General features: G+C 32.4%; 4 protein-coding genes across 6 annotated transcripts; 3 read left to right on the top strand and 1 right to left on the bottom strand.

Moving 5' to 3' along the window:
• Nucleotides 1–725: 725 nt before the first annotated feature.
• LOC142973117 (uncharacterized) lies at nucleotides 726–4,733 on the top strand. The gene is made up of 4 exons (XM_076114676.1): nucleotides 726–1,036; nucleotides 2,402–2,507; nucleotides 2,854–3,028; nucleotides 4,196–4,733. Exons 1-4 carry the CDS (start codon nucleotides 1,019–1,021, stop codon nucleotides 4,371–4,373), a joined length of 477 nt encoding a protein of 158 aa, XP_075970791.1. The 5' UTR covers nucleotides 726–1,018; the 3' UTR covers nucleotides 4,374–4,733.
• A 76-nt stretch (nucleotides 4,734–4,809) lies between these two features.
• LOC142973115 (uncharacterized) lies at nucleotides 4,810–6,157 on the top strand. 2 transcript variants are annotated; one of them, XM_076114674.1, is made up of 3 exons: nucleotides 4,810–4,964; nucleotides 5,207–5,357; nucleotides 5,764–6,157. In XM_076114674.1, the coding sequence occupies exons 1-3, from the start codon at nucleotides 4,892–4,894 to the stop codon at nucleotides 6,125–6,127; spliced, it is 588 nt and encodes a 195-aa protein (XP_075970789.1). In that variant the 5' UTR covers nucleotides 4,810–4,891; the 3' UTR covers nucleotides 6,128–6,157. The 2 variants fall into 2 exon arrangements, with proteins under 2 accessions (XP_075970789.1, XP_075970787.1); XM_076114672.1 differs by having other exon boundaries at nucleotides 5,204–5,357.
• An 18-nt stretch (nucleotides 6,158–6,175) lies between these two features.
• Nucleotides 6,176–10,197, bottom strand: LOC142973114 (uncharacterized). 2 transcript variants are annotated; one of them, XM_076114670.1, is made up of 9 exons: nucleotides 10,103–10,197; nucleotides 8,662–8,803; nucleotides 8,139–8,282; nucleotides 7,858–7,934; nucleotides 7,653–7,783; nucleotides 7,204–7,398; nucleotides 6,827–7,019; nucleotides 6,439–6,573; nucleotides 6,176–6,361 (listed from the first exon to the last, which is right to left on the bottom strand). In XM_076114670.1, exons 1-9 carry the CDS (start codon nucleotides 10,109–10,111, stop codon nucleotides 6,176–6,178), a joined length of 1,212 nt encoding a protein of 403 aa, XP_075970785.1. In that variant the 5' UTR covers nucleotides 10,112–10,197. The 2 variants fall into 2 exon arrangements, with proteins under 2 accessions (XP_075970785.1, XP_075970786.1); XM_076114671.1 differs by having other exon boundaries at nucleotides 8,139–8,258.
• Nucleotides 10,198–13,408: 3,211 nt separating this feature from the next.
• Nucleotides 13,409–21,540, top strand: LOC142973118 (cuticle protein 19-like). The gene is made up of 4 exons (XM_076114677.1): nucleotides 13,409–13,568; nucleotides 16,746–16,922; nucleotides 20,350–20,446; nucleotides 20,805–21,540. Exons 1-4 carry the CDS (start codon nucleotides 13,557–13,559, stop codon nucleotides 20,939–20,941), a joined length of 423 nt encoding a protein of 140 aa, XP_075970792.1. The 5' UTR covers nucleotides 13,409–13,556; the 3' UTR covers nucleotides 20,942–21,540.
• The last annotated feature ends 446 nt before the right edge of the window (nucleotides 21,541–21,986 follow it).

The raw sequence follows: 21,986 nt of genomic DNA, 5'->3' as shown, positions 1-21,986 counted from the left end.
ATTCCGATGCAGATTTATCCTCAAAATTTCATTATAATTTATTTTTATATTAACATATGTCTGTATGTCTAAATGGCCACTACAGCATTAATTTAATATACCCATATATCGATAACGTAGAGCCTAAAAGTCCCATTAAGATCAAATCATCATCACGCCTTGCTTATTGGTGATAAAAATTATACTAGACAATAACAATAATATTACTAAGCATAAACGCGGGTGCATGCTAGTTTCAAATAAAAAGCATGTTATTATAATAAAATCTCGCCAAAAAGAAATGCGTTGTTCCGTGTGGGTGATCGCCATTGAAGGAAATGACCAAATATGACGTTATACGGTATCGCGCCTTTTGAACCAAAGTGTCTCTTTATTGTCCTCTTTAAATTGTTAAGGCATATTATTGTCAGCTGATGATACTTTGGAAAATATACGAGCATTTGTTTTTAATAAAAACATTCAACAAGGATTTGTTTATGTATTTTTGATTGCGGTAGCCGGAAATGACGTCAGAGAAGAAAAAGCTTGAATTATTTTTGTTTAATCAATTACAAAATAATAAGCCGTTATGAAAACCAAAATATAGGCAGCTCAAATAACTGAATAAAAAAAATGTCGCTAACAATTTCACCAAATCGTCGAGCAATATATTTTCATTAAAATCCCATTCAACACAAAACTAATCTGGCGTAACCATATAAGCAGAAACTTGATTAAAATCATTCAATAGAACATCCTTTTTGCAAAAAAACATCTAACAAACATTTAGTTTCTCATTCTTCGCACCGGCTTTCATCGCGTATATGGTAATAAGTTATCCTGTGATAGGTAATATGACATCATGGCACGGATATGGGCGAAATTGCCTTCACCCACTAAAGTTTACGAGTATCGTGCGTGGCTGTTTTTTACCAGCTTAAAGGAGACTTGAATAAATATACTCATTCATGTGGACGAGGTCTGCAAGTGGATACAGTCCTGTGGTGCAAGTGATTCTGTGGTATTGTTTTGAAGGAATATGAAGATGTTTGCAAAGGTGAGTCTTTGAATTAAGTTAGTTTTTGAATTAAGTAATATGAGATATATAACTAATTATAATAATATAATTACATATCTGTCTATCTTGTGGCATTAAATAAGATAATAATATGTTCTTTCTTAGTTATATTTTAGAGTTACATTATACTTAGGAATTTCCATATCCATTAAAATATCAGGGTGTAATGGAGTAATATCTAGTTAAACAAACTAATTATGAAAACACATTTTTAAAGTGATACGTAGTATAAGTTGCGGTTATTTACATCGAATCTGTTATGCATTAACCAAGTAAAAAAAAAAAGGTACAGTCAGCTCCATAAGTCGCATTACACTTTCATATTTTTAAAACCTTATTAATACCAAATGTTAATAAATATATGAACAAAATCAGATAGAATTAGTTGGAAGTAATCATTTCAATCACCGTCAGATGTTTTCTCGATGGAATAATATGCAATACTTCAAATATAAGGTTTCGAAAGATTGAATATGTTCAGCGACCTTTAGACCTGACTGTACCTACCTAAACAAGGGCTCATAAAAAGTGCGAAACTAGAGTTTTCCTGAATATTCATGACTACTGGAAAAATCCCAACGTTGTTAATGCTAATCAAAACCAATACCTACAAATCATTAGTTTTTTGCGTTCATTCTTGTCATTTGACTCTTAACTAATTGGGCTCATTACTCAATATGACATTGGTTGGGCGTCACCTTAATTATTTAATTTATTTTCTACTTTACTGTTATTGATATGACTGTTTGTTTTGATGTACCGATCTCATTATAACTTTTATTACTATGTGTATATTGTGCTAATATCTATTAAACAAATTAGGTAGAAACTCTTATCGAGATGTACCGTGTTATAAGCCCAGGTAATGCAATTGTGGACGTCTGATAGGCAGTAGCTCCATGTAATATACTGGTATTCAGCTCCATCTGGTAAGACTGGAAACCGACTAATACATAGTTGAAAAAAAGGCTAAGCTGATGATAATGGTCTGAAACTAATAGCTTATTTCGGAATTTTATCCCTCTTAACGTAGTTAAAACGACAACTTTCTGAGTATTTTAATCGTGATTGTGTTTTAATAATTTAGGCCTTTTTTATCTATTTGTATATTTTAAAGCATAAATTGAGCTTTTTTTTAATGTTAAAAATAAGTTGTATTTTTAAATCATTATTGTTATATCAGTGAATGTTTGAAAAATATAAATTATAGTCAGAAATTAAATATAATTAAATGAATGTACCCAAATACCGCTCTTTTCAAAGGAAGTCAATGTCTTTAGATTATCTGAAGATTAGATCTTCTTAATTAATTTTAATGCGTTCTTTGTCTGTAATATTTTATAGGTATGTCTGGTTATATCCTGTCTGGCGATGGTGCAGGCGGCTCCGAGACAAAAGAGATTGACAATTGCTGAAAACGTGCCGAGTTATTACTATAGTAATATTGATGGTGAGACTCTCTTATTCATTCAAAGTTATCAGGAAATCCTCTTAACGAAAATCAGACTAATTTATGATTAATAATATGTTTCTAATTAAGATTTTTATATCGGTAATCCTTCTAAATAAAAATGCAAATGCAGTAATGCAAAGAAAGAGACGCGAGCATAACAAGGTAATCTTTACTGAGGTTTCTAATTGTTTAAATCAGAATGCTTCGCTAGCAAATAATTTCAATTGAGACTAGACGTTCGAAGTCAATTATTCTTACAAATATAGAGAAAAAAATCTCTGTACGCAAACGTAATACTGTACCTTAATAGTAGATAAGTAATGCATCTAAACATTTTTTACAGGCAACCCTGACGTATATTCCTTCGGTTACGATGTATCTGACCCAGAGACGGGCAACTCTCAGTTCCGATCGGAACAGCGTCATCCTAATGGCACCGTCACAGGGAACTATGGGTACATAGACCCTGCGGGAATGCCACAACGATTCAAGTATATCGCCGATAAAGGTGGATACAGGTAAAATATAGAGCAGTTCAAAATATATCAAGTAAAGGACTAGGTTAAGAACTTTATTCGTTGTTTGTGTTCTTAATAAGATTATTAGCTTTTTACTATGAATTATCTATACTAATCTATACTAATATTATAAAGCTGAAGAGTTTGTTTGTTTGTTTGTTTGAACGCGCTAATCTCAGGAACTACTGGTCCGATTCGAAAAATTCTTTCAGTGTTAGATAGCCCATTTATCGAGGAAGGCTATAGGCTATATATCATTACGCTACGACCAATAGGAGCAGAGCACCAGTAAAAAATGTTACAAAAACGGGGAAAATTTTCATTCTCTTTATGTGACGCAAGCGAAGTTGCGCGGGTCAGCTAGTTAGAACTAATAAGATAATCAGTATTATTTCGTATTTCGGTACGTACTGAACCCGGAAATGTCGTTAAAGATTTTATTTGAAAAATCTGGAGGATAGAATTGTAGTTTTTTATGGAGAGCGTCATTATTCTGTACTAAATTATTTCACGAATGAGAAATAGCAGTTCGCTTACAGTGCAGATCTTGGAAGACACTTTTAAGTTTAGGTAGTCAGTACTGACTCATCCCTTGTGTGATCATGAAACAAGGTTTCACGAAAATACAACGAAGTCTTTATATTACTTATTTAAGTGAACATGACTTAAACATTAAGATTGTACGTCCATCCGGTAATTTAATTGAAGGCTCTAACTTAGCTTTAGTTATTGTTAAGTTTTCCTAAAAGCATAAAGTGAAACGAAGTATAACGAAAACTTTAAAGTTATCACAAATATCGTAGTTATTCTTGCTCCGAAAAAGACATATTGATCAGCTATATCAGACTCTAAATATTAAGTTTACACTGTTCAAATTGTTAAGTTTTTAACATCACAAAACACCTATGCTACCATTGCTAATTTATTCTCTCAGGCGTGGAAATTTACCAGGCCTTCGTCTGTGACTCTAAACCAAATAATAAGGAAATTATATGTCTTTACGCCAGTTTACAAATAAACTGTTGATTAACACTTAGTGGGGGTGGTAGAAGTTTGGTTAGAAGAAGAAACACGTACTTAACTATTGCGCACGTCGCTGATTCAGTATTTTTTTTGTGAAACTAGTACATATTGATATAATTTCCCAAATCATTTTCTACTTTTCAGGGTATATCCCGACTACGTGACGCTACCTCCAATCCCGAAGCCACTGGCAGGCAACGAGCATTTAGAGTCATCTGTAACATGGACCCGCCCTCCGAAGAAGAATAAGAAGAAACTAACAATCTCCAACGATCTTGTAGCCAAACTTGGAGTTTTGTTTAGCCATTCATTACATGTATAAGGTCGTAACGTTGTATCAAAACACTGGTACGATAAGTCCTTTTTGTATTAAGCAAGAAAGCTTATACGATATGAATTTGCAAATTCATGAAGTAAATGGGGAATATGATAAATGATTCTGTAGCCAATTGTTACTTTTCTAGCTTCTTGATCATTTTAAGGTTACGAAATGCCTTATAATAATTATTATACGCGAAAGTAATGATCTTTGTAATTGTCTCTACTTTAATCTATTTAAATTTTGTTAGACGAAGATGATTTGCCATTGTTTGCATTTATTTATTCTGCCAGTTTAGTTGTAAGTAATTTATTTATTTATTAAATTATTGTATTAATAGTTAAGGTAAGCTTGAAAGAATTAATAAACGATTAATAATATAAAACTTTTTTTATTGACTATCTAAAAACGATAGAGCCATGCATTGTTGTCAAAATCCAAAATCATTCAAAACCTGTCATTGAATTCAGTTGTATTATTTATTATTATTTTGCAGACGATTGTTGCTTTTATTATAGAAAATGCGAGATACAAAATCTTGCAAAAAAGTGACGTGGGTGTGTTTATTCGTATGTGGTGTTGCAGCCATATCATGTAAGGAGATTTTCATTTTTGTGTTACTTATTTAAGAACCTTTACTTCATACAGCATTTTGTAATACATTTTTGTATAGAAATTAGTTTATTAGCCTTTCATTTGCCCAAATTGATCACGAGCAAAAGTAGAGTGACGAATATTTTCGAACCTTTCTTTCATTGCAATGTCCTTTACCTGCGGTACATAGATATTTTTGGTTAGGATGGTTTAGATTACTACTATTTCTATAATAAAAGCAGGTTTCCCCACTGGAAAACCAACGATACAAGATCCCGAAATAAGAGATGAAAAGCAATTTCCAAACGGAACAGTTATTGGTAAATACTCCTATTTAGACACTGAGGGCAATCCTATCCAAGTCAAATACTATGCGGATGATGCAAGTTATGGGTAAGTTTGTATTTAGGTATCGATATTAAGTCAAGTAGATTAAAATACCAGTAACTTTTACATGTATGGTTAGTTTTAAAATTCACAAAACAGGAAGCGAGCATGTGATGAAGCGGTCTGTTATTAAAACAGTTTTTAAAAGAGTATAAATACCTGCATGAACTTGACCTGTGGAGTAAACTCAGGGTCTCAGGGAAACTATCAGCTTAGGCTTTTTTACAAACTATGTTGGAGTGGGCTTCCAGTCTTACCGGATGCAGCTGAATACCAGTATTTTTTACATGGAGCGACTGCCTATCTGACCTCCACAACCTAGTTACCTGGGATATAACACGATACAATAATATATAAAAAAGCCGATTAATAAGATTCCAGATATATTTATTGCGCTTTTTCTTCGTTTCAGCGTGGAGTTGAAAAGTTTAAAAGTTGTAGATGCCTCCAGCGAACCAAACATCGGAGTTTACTCCAAAGAATCTTCTCCTTTGAAAGTGGCAGTGCCGCATCTAGCTAATGAAATATTGAGCACTATGAAACCTATCGCCAAGGAAAAACCAAGGGAGCACTACTTATACAAAAATGTGAACAAAATGATGAATCATTACAAACCAGAGAAAGGCAGTCCTGATTTTGATACTTATTATCAAAATGAACTAAAGGAAGCTAAGAACTGTGGTAGTGAGAAAGTTCGTGTGTACTACGATAAAGAAAGAAAGATTCGTAATGCAATAGACAATTTTGAAGCCGTTAAGTATTGTGAACAATTTTAATTTAGAGTCAGTAATAAAACATAAGATTATTTTATATTCTTTAATTTTCTATACAATGCTTACCATAACTTTTATTTCATTTTCTATAGAGATAAGTTTATTGATAACTGCTCTTCTTAAGGATAGGCAGTCTGCTTTGTTATAGATAGAAATGCCATCTTGTTCCTCTCTTATGTGGATTGCATCACCGATATAACTGTAAGCTTGCTTTTTATCTGCTCGTGAAATTGTTATCTGAAGAAAATTATTAAATTCTTAAGTAATGTGATAATATGTTTCTCTTGTTTAATCTTATTAATAAATATACTTACACTATAAATACTCTCTTTGTCATCTAGTTTGCACAGCCATAATAGTATTTCCTCGTCTCCAGCATCGATGTTATTGGAATTATTTAACCAATTCTGATCTTCAGGTCTTCTTATATTGTTGCATAGTTTGTTAATCTGGAAATTTAGTCTAGTTTTATTTCTTATTTACATTACGATGAAAGTGGATGCGCTGTAACTGTATAAAATCTAAAAGAACCACGGGCCTAGATTTTCAGTTAATTAAGTTATTGCCTGATAAATAGTTTTAGGGTCAAATATTTATATTTTCAGGTTTCTTAAAATAGCAACAGTTTCTTTCGGAACATGAAGTTTCTGATGAGAATGGATCGAAGGTATGAGGTTGCTTTAAATAAAAATAAACTTCTACCTGTTGATTTCTCCACTGTTGACTCTCAGTCTGCGTGCAGCTGTTTTTCCGAGAGACTGTAGTAATACTCTTTGTATTTGACAGAGTTACAGGAAAGGTTGATACTTTTGCAGCTAACAGATACAATAATTCGGCATCCTTGTCCATTGTAAGACTGCTAAGTGAATGAGGCTTCAAAGTCGTTTGGCTGCGGCTGAAATAACAATTCAATAAAAATTCAATTTAGAAAAAGTTTAATGTTTTTCCTTCAGGCGTTTACTAAAACGCTTTAAAATATTTTTTTTATCTCTTTAGTTAGTAGTTCTTATTGCTTGATTTGGTTGCTCGATGTATAATTTTTCATATTTATTGTCGCTTACTATTGAAATAAAATATACCTTTGCCTGTTTAGCAAAAATATTGCCACACATTGCGTGTCCAAGGACAACATGGAATAATTGAGTAAAATTTCTTGAGGTTCAGTTTTGCTCAGTACTGCTTTAGGCACCTTCGAATGATCGAAGTTGAAGTGTTGCGGTATTGAATCTATTGTCACGATCTTACCACATTGCGAGACGGGGCAAACCACTGGTCTGTAAGAAGTAATATGTAAGAATAGAAGCTGGTCGAGGGCGGTCATCTTTTATATTCAGGAAACAGGCTTATATTCTAACTAAAACTAAAACTAATGTAAAATCGTTCGGGAGTTTAATTAAATCCAGACATTCCGTCGGTCAATAGGCATGTTTAACGTAGAATTTAAGCCTAATAATTGCTCCCCTGTTTGGGATTGAAAATACGGGACTGTACTTTATACGGTAGGGTAGGTTTCATAATAGATTTTTACCTCGGAATTCTATCATATTTATTTTCACTATTGGTATAGGTGACGTCTTGAGGAAGGCTAGACTCGCTTTCACGATAGTTCTTGTTCTGGTATTGTATTATTGTCTTGTTACTGTATGTTGGAAGAAATTCCTGAAAATGTGTAAATAGTAGTAATTAATAATAATTTTGTTCAAATTAAATACTAAGTTCAATATTATACTTGCTTTTGGAGTTGAAGTAGTCCATTTCCCTTTTTTCTTTGCTTGCTCGCGCGTTATTGTGATTTTCAGAGCAAGTGAACCTGTTAAAATATAACTTGTAGTAATTTATTTGTTATCAAAATGTATCTAGCCCGACTAATATTAAATCTGGTTCTCGACTAGACATAAGTAGTACACTAGTCATGTTATCAAGACTGCCAAACTGATGTAATCTAGTTAATTATATTTTTTCTCAAGGGGTAACGCTGCCATCAGATTTCAATTACATTTATGATTTGACTTACTTTCAATAGAGTCAGAATGGTCACCACTAGCCAGATCTAAACGTTGTATTTCTGGATAGCTCATATTTGAAGATGTTCTTTTTGGACCACATTCTTTTTCAGGAACATATTCACCATCATCTGCATCCGTTACAGAATCTATAACTAAACAAATTATGAAAAAACTTGTATTTGGTTCAAACGAAGTGTTTAGATAGTTCTTGAAGGAATGCAAAGTCTTCAACCTACACTTGTCCAATCTCTCCCTCATTTCGGGAGGAAACCCTTTCACAGCGATAGGACATTGATGGCTTGAAATATATTATAATACAAACTTAGTTTTGCAAAATAAATAAAAATAAAAAAAATGTGTCACTCAGGGGTATGAAAATAAAGATTCTCAAACCTACTCAATATGCTCACAAAATTTCATGAGAATCGGTCAAGCTGTTTCGGAGGAGTACGGTAACTAACATTGTGACATGGAAATTTTATAGGCATACCTATAAGATGTGTTTCTAGCGTAAAGTTGTTCCTTTCTTACCAAGATGTTGACAGTTTTCGCAAATCACATGTCGTTTTGATTTACATACAAAGTATGTCGAATCTGTCTTAGTTCTGCATACAGTGCAGCGTAGCTTCTTTTTCTTTGGAATGAAATTGTCAGGCGCATTATGTAAATCGACCTGGAAACAAGGAGATAAGCACGAAAGAATTAAAATATGTAATTGCCAGCTGACTTTGAAACTTAATTCTTGTGCTTATAGAATAAAACATATACGTATGCTGTGCTAATGCGTTCGAAGTTCCGCTTTCGACTCAGTTGCTGCAAAACAATGGCCGAGGTTGACAGTACTGCTGGCTAATTAAAACCATTATCTACAGATCTAAACTAGGGCTTTATCGAAAAGATTAAATATTTCACTAATTTTAAAAACCCGAATAAAGTTCAACATTTAAGCAAAGTTCAAATTTTCGCCACACATTTCTATGCGTAGTTCAAACAATATTGTATTGTTTACGTATTGTAAAGGCCTAGTTAAAATTACATCACTAGCGCGGCATAGTTCGGCGATGATTCGATCCAGATGCGACGAGACGCTACTACAGATGAGCTGAGGCCTACCGTACTTAATGTTATTTAACATGAACTGTTAAGGTGCAGTTGTTAAAAACATAGGTATAAATAGGTAAGAAAGAATAGTCAGCGTTTAAAACTGGAAATCTAAACTCTTAAATAAAATGTTGACTTTGGGAAAAATGTCTGAAGTTCTTAAATTCTCGACAAATATGTTTATTAGTGATGTAGGTCTCTGGTATTTTTATAAAGGTACGTATCACAAATATTTTATAAGTTGAGACAAAAGCCAATTCACAAATTTCTTAATTAAAATACACTACGTGATTGTAACGAAACTCGTGCTAGAAATGTATTTCGAAGATGGTAGAATTGATTTGGATCAGCGTTTGCCAGAAGTGAAACAGAAGTATTCGGGCCAAAAGGTATACTCCTTAACACATTACTAACGCCTAGATTCTTTACAAAGTTGAGAATGCAAAGCGTTTGTTATTCTACGTGTTTACGTATGTTAATTAAGTTCTTCACATCACCCTACTTTATGTCTGAACGTAGCTATTTATCGATAGCGAAAGTGTACTCCTCTTAACAGTATCAACGTGTAACAATAGTTCTGTATCCGGACTGCGTTACTAGTGCAAAATGAATACTAAGAAAGGATACGATCTGATTAGTGTAACGATTAAAGGCTAGCTCAGATATAAACGTTATTTCTTGTCGTCTACAGAAAACGCATGGTACCATTGATACCAAAGCGGATTCCGCAAAAAAAAATACCGCATAACTAGTACCGCGTAACGCAGTACCCACTGTTTCGCATTAGTCACAAAATTTCGGTATGAAAAGTTCCGCTACTGATAACTATAGCGACTGTCGCCTAGGTCAGTATAGGTCTAGGATTACATACCTTCTTCATAGTAAAATTACTCAAAGAAATATAAATAAATAATTCTATAAAATTCTAACAAACATTGACGTAAACTCACAGAAAATATAGACTACAAAAGAGCCTGATTGCTGTCATACAAATTTTTGTTTATGAACTATTCACGTTTTATAAAGGAGGTCTTTTCAGCGAAATGTACGTTATGGCTAAGCAACATTACAAAAACAATAAGGTTTCTACGTAACTTTAAACTGTATAAAACTACTAGGATTGAATATTCAAATCAGTTGCTTGCCGCACTTAATATTTCCCCTATTTCTCTTTCACAATATACTTACAATATTTTTTGTTTTAACTTTGAGCCTTGTCACAAAGACCAGAGTCATCAATCAATAAGAATATAAAACCAGGTGAAATACAAGTCACTGCATTTGACGTGATGCAACATGACCAGTACACCGAAATAACAACTTTTTTGTACAAAATTAGGTGGCTTCAGTTTATATTTCTAATGTAACAAACAACATGTAACAAAACGTGTTTACTTCAATTGATAATTATTTATTTATAACTAAAATTAGCTTAGCTTTCGTGTTACTTGATCTAATTAATGTGGGTGTAAGTATTACACCCACATTAATTAGATCAAGTCATCAATACATTTAATTCATTCGAATTAAATGTATTAATGAAACAATATATAAGGATGCAACGAGCTCATGCCATGGCTCCGTTTGCGTACAAACTTATATTCTATTTCTAGATTTAGAGAACCTAATGTGTGATCCCAGATTTTCAACAATCTTCAAGATAAATTTTATTTTATATTTTGCTGTGATAGTATAATGACAGACAGAATTTCGGATTGTTTTTGTCAGTGAAGCATCCCCTGTCCATTGGTGACATCCTACATTTAATTATAAATTCTGATATAATTGCTTACTTTAATTTCATTTTAATATTATTATCCTGCGTATTGAGGAGACCCATAGCGAGCAAGCATTTGGACGCATAAGGATATAAATGAAACAGACACAAATGTCTAAAGTAGATACTAGATATTACAAAACAAAGTGTAACAAAGATAATGTGCGCTAGGTACCAAAGTCTTAGTTGTATAACTGGGCCGCATAACCAATATCGTAATGCATTACATTAAGTAATTAGGCGAGGTACTTTTTCTAGCAAAGGCCAATTCGTAATGCGCAATCCAAACACTTGTCTAAATGATTGAATTCGACGACGCACTAATAACCTATGTTCTTTACTACATAAAATACGAACAGCATATTTTCAAGAAGGCCCAAAACTGTACAAAAGGAGATGTTCTCTAAAGAAAGATTGCCTTATTATATCTTATTTGCATTGGCGTGTTGTTATAGTAAGCCAACTTCAATTAAGGAAAATATAAATATTTTACGGAAAATAATATATTACCTAACTAATACTTTAGAAGAAGTTTTTTTATACTTAAGACAATATTTCAAGTTTTGCCCTGTTTGGAAGCGTTTTGTTTGCAGCTAATTTGAGTTCAAAACAAAATCGGTGATACAAAATTACGTGATATCATCTTCAGACATTGTTATCACCATACAAAATTGAATGCATTATAACAATATATTACCGATTACGTCATAATCGTATTTTCTGGAGACATAACGATCAGTAGCAGTATATTACATCCATTGTCACATAATTAGGTAGAATACGGAAAGTGGGCTAGCAATCGCGCACGCCTTACATAACCACTCTCACGTATTAGTGACATATTGTACGAAAACATGTAAAACTTACTATTTTCTTGGGCAACAGACCGAAGACAATGTTGATGATTGAAATGTCCTGAGGTATGACAGGTAAACGACATTATAATTTAAACTATCACGTAAACGATTTGATGCCATTTACGGCCACAAAATGTTCATGTATGTCCGACTTCGGACAAGACAACATTCGTTGGTTATTGAATATTTTAAATTGTCTTTCCTATATTTAGTTTACTAACACTTATTATAGTGCATATTATTATATAGTGTATATTATATTATAATATCGATATAGAATGGAAGTAAGCGACGGCTTACGGTGATTAACGTATCGGAAAAAGTGTTAAGAATTAAAGTGTAGCATGCTGCTACATTGTCAAAAGCTTTTACTTTTTTTATATGTCCCTTATAAGCTGAGTTAAGTATATTTTACTCAAATGTTCGAATTAAGTGGTAAGCGCTGTTTTCATATGGAATGACAATCTATGTGGAGCGTATCAAATTTTAAGTGCTATTCACTAATAACTATTCGGTTAATAAAAAATCGTGGTAACTCACTTACTGAGTGTACATGCAAGCTAATAATTACTAGAGTTGTTAATCCATAGCCAGTTATCATATACAAGTACTGTTCCTTTCGTTAATCCTGAGGTGACTGTGAAAGTCCCAACATTGCGAAAACACAATAATTGTTCATAAACTTCTACTTTGAACAATATTTCAACACAACAGGAAGTTTTCTTCAGAACTTGCGGTTATATTTTCGTACTTAAACTGACGTAAGTGTAGCAGTCATTTGTAGTTATTTAATACAGACTATATTGTCGTCTCTTTTCTTTGTACGGAGGAAGAAAGAGAGGTAATATATTGATAATAAATACTATATATGTGTTTGGTAAATAGTGTATGCATTGCATGCAGATAGTTGATGCACTTAATAGAATGTAATGAGATTATTTTCAACGGTTGCACGATCGTGATATAACTCGAGATACTAATGATAGGTTTATTGATAGCTTGTTCAACAGTTTTGTGGAGCGTGTTGGATTTTATTGGTTAATGATTCAATACTAATAAGTAGTTATACAGATGATTTAGTTAGCTTTGATGTATATCATGTTAAAAAAGCTTTTGTGGTTCGTCAAATTTTTTGCTGGATTTGAAGGAGTAAACAATTTTCAAAGGAAAGATTTCAAAGAAATTACGTGTTTGTGCATTTTGAAAAACTTTTTCATTCAGCGAGATAAGGCTGCTATTGTAATTAATGTGTCATCTATCTTAATTTTTTTTGAATGGGAATCGAATTACTCTAGGTCTTATCTTATATGATTATGAGTTAGTTCAATGACACAATGTACTGAATTTTATGTCAAACCGTGCTATTATTGGACCCAAAAATAAAAAATAAAAAATACTTAAAGAACTCCAAAATAATCTAAATGTAATAAAGCTGAAACCAAATCCGTTTACCAAATATCGTCCAATAAATAAATATAACAATATTGCATTGGTTCGACACTTGCCCCAGTGTGCGCGTGCCCACCCCTCTCACATCCACATATAAGTGCCCCGTGGCGTTTCTCCAACACATTCGGTACTCAGCCTTCGTTACTAGTGTATCAAAACTTTTTTATAATTTTCACTTAGTCCCGTAGTGGTCGTGTGTAGTTGTACTAATTAGAAGCAGTGTTCATTGACAAGCAACGAAAATGGCCTTTAAGGTGAGATGCTCTGATACAAAAAAATATCGTTTTTCAAAATAAATCTTGACATTATAAATTAGTTAAAACCTAAACAGATTTTTATTTAGATGTTTGAGAAAGGATAGTACTTTTATAAATACTTATATATATATTTTTTAACTAGACAATATATATAAAATTAGACTCAATTTTTAATGACAAGTAACGATAAAAAATTTAAGTTTAGTATTTCACTTCTTGACGTTTTGGCCTGTCTATAACGGCCTTATTTTCGGCCGTATTTTCTGTTTCCACTATAATGCATTGTTTTCTTATTCTCAGATGACAAGTATAGTATTACTACGAAAAGTAAAAGATTACATACCTATCCCTATCCGTGAACTTTCAGCTTTCTCGTTTATTATTCACCTCTTGTTAGTGTTGATTGGTTATATTAACTAGTTAGATAGTAAAAAATACGAGATACTTCATGTTTTAATTACTCTTCATTAAATGTGGGGTTACTGATATTTCGAATATGTGTGAAACATTTTATTGTATAAAAATAAGACAAAACATTAAAAACGTTTTCGAAAAATTCAGCAAAATATGCTTTTTAATGAAGATGAGATATTAAAAATTATAATGATCTGATCGAATATTCAACATTAACGCCGTGTGCAAGTGCCCAACGTGTGAAGTCATTTTGGACCAATCTTGTCACTCTAAATTTCTCGTAAGGTTCCTGCTAAAAGTCGCTCAACGAACTGAAACGAAATTCCAACATTTTTAACCATAAGTAGCACAACACACCACTTTTCTCAGGTCACAAAGAGTACACGGGGTCACTGTAGTTTCTCGTGAAAACAAAAGTTATTTACGAAGCGTAAGCGATTACGTAAAAAACATATTCTGCGTAATCATCAATGGAATACTGAAAGCGCTTGAGAATATTTATAAAAACCCTACCATTGTTTGAAAGATGCGTTCATACATTAATTTGTTATGGATAAAGAGATGCCATTGTTTAAAATAGAAAAAAACTAGTTAAAATGAGAAAAAGTTCTGTTACCTTTAGTGTTACATATTTTAGTTTTTACACGTGAGTATGTTGAGATAATAGTAATTGAGTTTGTGTAGTCTGCTTCTCTTTTACTAATACGATTTGAGTTGTTTATTGATCATACATGCGTCCCAATGACTTATTGTTTTCTTATTTAAATCTGGAAGATAAATAAAACACTTGAAAACTAGTCTAAGGTTATCAGACTACCACGATTGGCAATGTTCTCAGTATTGCAATGAAAGGATATATTATGTGAGTTTAATAGCAGGGCAAAAACATGCAATGGCTTCTCAATTATCTATAAAAAATAATTTATCATTCCTGAATACCGCATTGTTAGGCGCGATCCAAGATACGTATTAGTAACTAATTATTCTATTTTGCAATCGGAAATTAGTAAGTATTATTTTGATACGTAAACGGAATCTGGAAGTGAATTATTTATGCAGAATCGATGACAACAACGTCGATTTCACATTCATAATACAAACGATAATTGGTTTAAAATCAATTAAGTGTTCACAGGAACTACTCATAATAACATGACAGCGTCAGCTTATGTACATACATATCGGTTTTTACTTCGAATTATTTTAATATACTTGGACAAAACCAAACACGTAATTTACTCGGGTTAGTAGTAACACGAGAACGACGGAAAATTCGTGCATTTATTTTAAACTAAAAAAATATCGTTAATGTTCTTGTAGTTCTTATTATAACGTTAGTTTATACTTGTTCATTTTTTTTTGGGTCGATAGGATATTCAAGCAATATATTTTGCTTCTTAATAATTTCTATACTATTCTATTATTCTATTAAAAGTTTACGAAATACTTTTTGTTATTTTTTCATCAATGTATATGAAATAATCAGCCTATGTAATGAGATGCGGTTATAAAATAACTCGTAATTTGCACGTGCATCACTAAGTATGTAATTAAGACGATTTAATTAGAACAATAGAAGCTATTTTGATCTCTATCAGAGGCGAAAGAAAGGAACTAGATTAGTAACTCGTAATTACGCGATATAAGTGGAGTACTACCTGGTTTTGCCAAGTTTACGCTGGTTATTATCACGTAAAAGTAACAAGAAGAGAATTAAAGCTCTTTACAGAAAAAAAAAATCGCCAAATATGTTGCTAAGCGTTAAACTCAAGAAATGCTGAACCGATGCCGCTGTTGAAGTACGAGGATGGTTCTTACTGAGAGAAAATAAAAAAAAACAAAAATTACCGGTTCAGCCAGTAATATAATAAGAAACTATGTTTAATAAGGGTAAATATACCTACATTGATAAACTGTATCGGGCGTGTGGGTGTGTAGATTTTTAAATATTATAAAGAACAGAAAAGCCAAGCATATCGTAGATGTTGATATCATTAAACATGATGTATTAATCACTGACGCTAAATTATATTGATGGTCGATTATAAAGATGCCAACAATAAAAATGCATAATAGATCATTAAACTGGTATGCAATCAAAATTATATTTATGAGCTGTTTACAATTCAAATGTTATTCATAATTTTTTTTTACGAGCACATGCTTCCTTTTACGGTAACGACTACGTTACATCCGTATAATTGTGTGCTAAAATTATAACTATTCTTCTTCGCTCATTGTACTAGTAGCTATTCTGTATATGACGAAAAAATGAGATGACTTCAGATGACTGTGTAGTGTGAACATACATAGTAATCATATTTTTAGCGTTTTCCTGATTTCAAGCTATAATATACAAACTATGAGAATCGCTAATAAATTCGTAAACATAAGTGCATTAGAATCTTGGGTAAGGCAACGTGAGTAATTCCAATTATTGTAGAGGATATCTATACAAATACTTTGTACTGGTTAATCACATAATTCTTCACAAACCTGGCGCGTATATTGCAACAGGTCACCATTCTCAATAACTGTAAAGTGGTCACCATGCTACTACCCTTGCGTAGGGGAGTCGTGCGTCCACGAAAAGTTGTTTCGGGTCTGGTTGTGCTTCGTGTCCGTTGTTGGTATGTTTATTAAAGTCCCAGCGACACAAGGGCATTCTTAAAAAAGTGCAAAAAACATTTCAGATCGAAAAACTCAAATTATTCTATAAATGTTTAAATACTAATATGAAAATGTTTCGTAATGTTTCAGTTGGTGATCGTAGCCTTAGCGCTAGTGGCGTGTACACACAGTCGCGTGATAAGATACGCTCATCCAGTGAGGGTGCTGGATCTTCAGCCGGCGGCGACGATCATCCACGCACATGCTGAGCCTAAGCTGGGCTATGAACACCACCACATTTCTGAGGATGAACACGTGGACTATTATGTAAGTAAATATATAGGGAGCTGGTTACTCTACGCCAGAGGAGTTTGTAACTTCATCTTTTTCGTTTATTAGTGATATAGTCTTAAAAATAGTGTTAACATTAAATAATGGATTCAATGTTATTGTTTGGTTTAAGAAGCTTTAAACAAAAAAGACTGCGGTCCTTAGATATAAATCATTATCAAACTCCATCTTGAGAACTCTTGTCAAAACTCTATAGCTAAGAATAGAGTCTGGGGAAAGAAGCACAAGATTTTGTGAGAATTGGAAATCATGCCATGAGAAGTTTTACTTGTTATAACTTAAATGCATACATTAAATCATGCTTCTTTCCTACAAGAGTAGGCAGGGACCAAAAAACGTCATTTACTCTAATCCCTACAGACTTCTCTTGCTTCATTCATAATTACACACCTTGTCATACAGGACCGCCGGTACTTGTAATAAGTGGGATGAAATCTTGTGCTTACAATATGTTAAGTTGAAACAGCAAAATACGGCACAAAAACAGTATGAACACATTAATGGCTGTAAAACACAAGTAACGAGTTTCCACATAACAGTTACCATAACAACAGAACTTACTACTTCGCAACTACACAAAAAGTAAATAAAAGCGAGTTAAATAACTATTACAAAACAAACATAACATTATGTGCTTTGTGCTGTAATAGTAATGCATTTATAACTTGATTTAATCGGTCGTTCATTTCAAAGGAAGATTATAAATATAAATCAATTGTAACCTGATTTTTTACAATTCTTTGATGATTTTGAAACATACCTTTAGATAGGCACGTATTATTCGTAATAATGTCAATTCGTTGTTATTTTATCAGCTTTATTTGAAAAAAAAAATAATTTGTCTTTGAATTTAAATGTTTTACTAACTTTTATAGGGACAAACTGTTCCATTATAGGGCAAAGGCACATTTTCTCTCCTTTCATCTATCTTTGTCTTGGGCTATATGTAACCAAAAAGTAACAACGAACTCTTTTTAATCGTACGAAAATATTGGTTAGTTCAGAGGTCTAAAAATAATTCAAAGAACTGAAGAATATTGCTCTTTTAAATTATTTCTATATTCTATGGTTGTGGTTACAAAGTAACGTTAGATGTATATAAAATATTGACATCCAATTCGTAATATGAAACTTAAACCTACAACTTAGATTACAAGTGTGACTGCACTTTCTTTTATACGCTTTCTTCCTAATAACATCGATATCTAACTATTAATACAGTATTAATTACTTTTTAACTAAAAACGACAGCGACAATAACAAAGGTAATTTGTAGAAAGTTATGGACCTTATCCAACTTTTAGCGAAGAAAAACAGGGTTCGTTTTTCAAAAAAATCTGGTCAACCGTTTGGTAGAGTTCTCAACATAAATATTATTTACTGAGAGTTTCACAGGTCCAAATATTGTAACGACATTGTGCACTATGAACCAAAAAAACCTCATTTGCCAGAAAAGAAACAAACATTTGGTTAAAATACTATTTGTTTGTCGGTGATACAGCTGTTGGTTAAGAAACAAATTTATGCAGCTATGTACCTAAATATAATCTTAACTTACCGGTATCTTTGGTTCTGATTAAAGGCTTGTTTTATTGATTTCCTTGTTATCAATAACAATCGTAAAAATATCGAACAGCTTATGTTACGTCATAATTATAAGGCAGCTTACAGTTAATTTCACTATATAAATCGCCTTAAACGGTCAAATGGACAGTATTGCGTAAAACCTTTAATGCAAAAGTTAATAATTTATGATATTTATAAAATTATGAGAGTATAATCTGTGTCAAGTCGTGATTTAAAGTAAAATAAATTTTCTTGTTGCGTAACGTTTATGGGAAACGGAAAATGCAAATCGGGTCATTATTGTTATTACGTATTCGTAGTATGGTGAATTATGGGTTTATATTGTACGGACCATTATATTATATTATTATACACTTTTTATTTTAAATGTATAAAAACATATTAATAGCATCATGCTAAGAACTTTTTCGGGTAAATTGAGCAAGGATAATATCAGGTGAGGATTTTATTATTCCTCCAAAATTAGTTTCCCTGACATAATATTTTATCCCATATTAAAAAAAATGCTGTTATATTTATAGTAATTACTAGACACATTCAAGTAAATACTGCAAATCAGTTTCTTATTTACTATTCGCTTCATTTTGTATTCACTACATTAACGACGCGTCTACGCAACAAGCTTCACCATAAACTATAAAGTTAACAGCATAATTCCCAACTTCCTCAGTAATGAATTTCCTTCTAATAAACAATGGTTAATTTGTTCGAAAGCCAATTCTTACAACGATGTAGTAAAAAGTCACATAATTGGTTGTAAGTTTGCGTCGATCTGTGAATGAACAGGAATTCTGACAAGATCGCGTTTCCTGTGCCACGTTCCGCTTGTTGATGAGTTCTTTGCGCGTGCGCGTGTTCTACGTTTACGGTGTAAGTAAAAAGGTTATAGCGTTTATAGCATAGTATTTTCAAATAAAAAAGCGAGTGCATAAAATCTATAAAAAATAATTTGTGCTGTATGGTTATCTCCTCAAAAATATAAATGAACAATAATGAACATAAATAATAACTTAATTGTAACTGTTAAAAAAATTAGCAAAATAAGTTGCATTATAAACTTTATTATTTGATGCCCGTTTTGCTTAGTACTTATCTGCTCGTATCAGCAAATTTTCCACTTAAAAGTAAAAAAAAATATTAAGTAAATTTGACCAAAATCACACTCACAACGTTTTCTGGACAAGATCGTAATATTAAGCTGTTAATATACCTACAAAAGGCAATTTAAATTATTTGACGATAAATTCAACATTTCTATGCATTAATAAATATCGCTGTTTTAGTATTCCATCCGTTCATGCCTCAGCCCAAACTCTTTGCATAAAAACAGTTACATAATCGCACGTGGTTCGTTCAAACGGTTTCACTACACACCGCAAACTTAAACACGTTCTACGTATTCCCGTCCATTCGTATCAATTACACTTCCGAGTTCAACTTCTGCGTGTGACAATGTTATGTAACACGCTTGTTAACAGTCGAAGGACTGACCTGAATTTTTGGCTCCAAGAGCGTTATATTGACAGGTCGTTTACTTAAAAAAGGCATTGTATCAGGCACATGTTAGTTTAAAACATTAAACAATATGCGTTTGACAAATAGCACGAAGTTCTTAGTTCTTTTCTGTAAGGCATAAGATTTAGGCTCTTATGTGGTAAAGAAATAAACATGTCTCAATTCAATATTAATCTACTCTATCTCTTTATCTAATATCACAATATCATTCTCTGTGTAAGGTTATTATATCATCATTTTTTGACGGGAAATGTATGAGTAAAATTTTCTATTGCTCTCATTTGTTATTTTTTGTTTTCAGGCGTATCCGAAATACGTCTTCAAGTATGGTGTGAACGACTTCCATAGTGGCGACATCAAAACTCACCATGAATCCCGCGATGGCGACGTTGTCAAAGGTAAGAATGCTTTTTATTTATCATAGAAAAAAATATTAATTTATTAATTGTTTCTTCTACTCGAAAGTATTTTACTATGATAATAATCAAATCACACACAAAAATTTCTAATTAATTCTTAAACATCTGAATAAGCAATTTTTCAGTAAAATATAATTCCGCATTTTTATTTTTTCTTGTGACATGAATAGAAACAGGCTTGATTTTATGTAAGTATACTGTATCCATGAATAGACTGCTCAATACAATGCGAAATTTATGGAGACATTCAAAAGCTAAACGAAAAATTAGTATCAATTTTATAAGTAGGTAATTTTTAAAGACGTAGGATTACCAACTCGTTTATTTTCTGTTCCAGGCCAGTACACAGTGGTCGAGCCGGACGGTTCAATCCGCACTGTAGACTACACCGCTGACAAACACAATGGGTTCAACGCGGTCGTCCACAAGACTGCACCCATCTCGCCCCACGAAGCCGCACACCTTCACCACTAATACAACATCTATAAGAATAGAAGTTCCTATTGAAATTGCTTTTAAAGTTTCATAAAAGAAACATAATATACCTAATTGTTTAACATCAAACGCTTATTAATCGAAACTCTTGAATAAGATGTCAGAAAAAGTTTATAGAGTGATAATTTTGGACCAGATAAAATATGTTAAGATATTTATCTTATACCCAATCTTATCTCCCTTTGTTCAAAATTAATGCTATGCTGGAAAACTTTGAAGACAGTGTCAAGTTATGAACTTTAAAGCATTTCAATTGGAATTAAGTTCAGTATTACGAAAGAAGATCGGATACGAACTAGATCGGGTGTTCAATCAAGGCCAATTTTCGTTTCAACTAAGCCTATACTATAATTTGTTCGTAAAATAAAAGGGAAAAGTCAAAACTCTAGATCTCTACGGAATTTGATTGTTAACTTTTCCGTTATTTATTGTTATAATTGTTACGTTTCTACAAAAGTACCTGAATTTTTAGACTAATGTTGTATGTTATCTGTAGTTTGTAGTTGTTATAACTTGTTTTCTTTAATGTTATTGTTATTTTAAGTAGCAATTCGGTTAATAAACTGACGTATTTTGTACTTGTGACTTTATTTTGATTGTATCTATAAATTGAACCCTAGAACAAACAGCACAATGGCGTAATTCTCTATAGTCATTACTGTTTAGTATCGAGAGTTTGACATTTAAAATGTATTGCTAAAATAGTTCCTACGGAGCCCGGTAGAGACGCTGAACAGGTTTTCGTGTAAAATATCTCGATAGATAGCTGGTTGCCGGTAGTCGATAGTAGTAGAGAATTGAGCTACAGTTAATGTAAAAGGTAATCACATCACGGTGGAAGCTACTACTGATGTTTTCTGACTGCGGTATACTTCGGATTTTCTCAAGTTATATAAATATTAACAGACTGTTATAAAGTACTTCCTTAACTACTAAATAGCACTTAACAGTTTCAAAGTAGGTACTTATTAACCCTTATTACAAATCTGTTCGCATGTGTATTGCAACAACTTAACGAATGATT

Source organism: Anticarsia gemmatalis, chromosome 5, assembly GCF_050436995.1.
Source record: "Anticarsia gemmatalis isolate Benzon Research Colony breed Stoneville strain chromosome 5, ilAntGemm2 primary, whole genome shotgun sequence".
In the NCBI taxonomy this organism is placed as follows: domain Eukaryota; kingdom Metazoa; phylum Arthropoda; class Insecta; order Lepidoptera; family Erebidae; genus Anticarsia; species Anticarsia gemmatalis.
This window is presented reverse-complemented; position numbering and strand designations above follow the sequence as displayed.

Bases quoted from the DNA above. Each gene is read 5' to 3' on its own strand.
- LOC142973117 (XM_076114676.1), top strand. The intron at 2,508-2,853 runs GTGAGACTCTCT...CATTTTTTACAG, and splicing joins TTACTATAGTAATATTGATG to GCAACCCTGACGTATATTCC. The intron at 3,029-4,195 runs GTAAAATATAGA...TCTACTTTTCAG, and splicing joins GCCGATAAAGGTGGATACAG to GGTATATCCCGACTACGTGA.
- LOC142973115 (XM_076114672.1), top strand. From the start codon at position 4,892: ATGCGAGATACAAAATCTTGCAAAAAAGTGACGTGGGTGTGTTTATTC. The intron at 4,965-5,203 runs GTAAGGAGATTT...CTATAATAAAAG, and splicing joins TGGTGTTGCAGCCATATCAT to CAGGTTTCCCCACTGGAAAA. The intron at 5,358-5,763 runs GTAAGTTTGTAT...TCTTCGTTTCAG, and splicing joins GCGGATGATGCAAGTTATGG to CGTGGAGTTGAAAAGTTTAA.
- LOC142973114 (XM_076114670.1), bottom strand. The intron at 7,784-7,857 runs GCAAGTATAATA...ACACATTTTCAG, and splicing joins GGACTACTTCAACTCCAAAA to GAATTTCTTCCAACATACAG. The intron at 7,020-7,203 runs GTATATTTTATT...TTGTTATTTCAG, and splicing joins TTTTTGCTAAACAGGCAAAG to CCGCAGCCAAACGACTTTGA.
- LOC142973118 (XM_076114677.1), top strand. The intron at 16,923-20,349 runs GTAAGTAAATAT...TTTTGTTTTCAG, and splicing joins ATGAACACGTGGACTATTAT to GCGTATCCGAAATACGTCTT. The intron at 20,447-20,804 runs GTAAGAATGCTT...TTTCTGTTCCAG, and splicing joins CGATGGCGACGTTGTCAAAG to GCCAGTACACAGTGGTCGAG.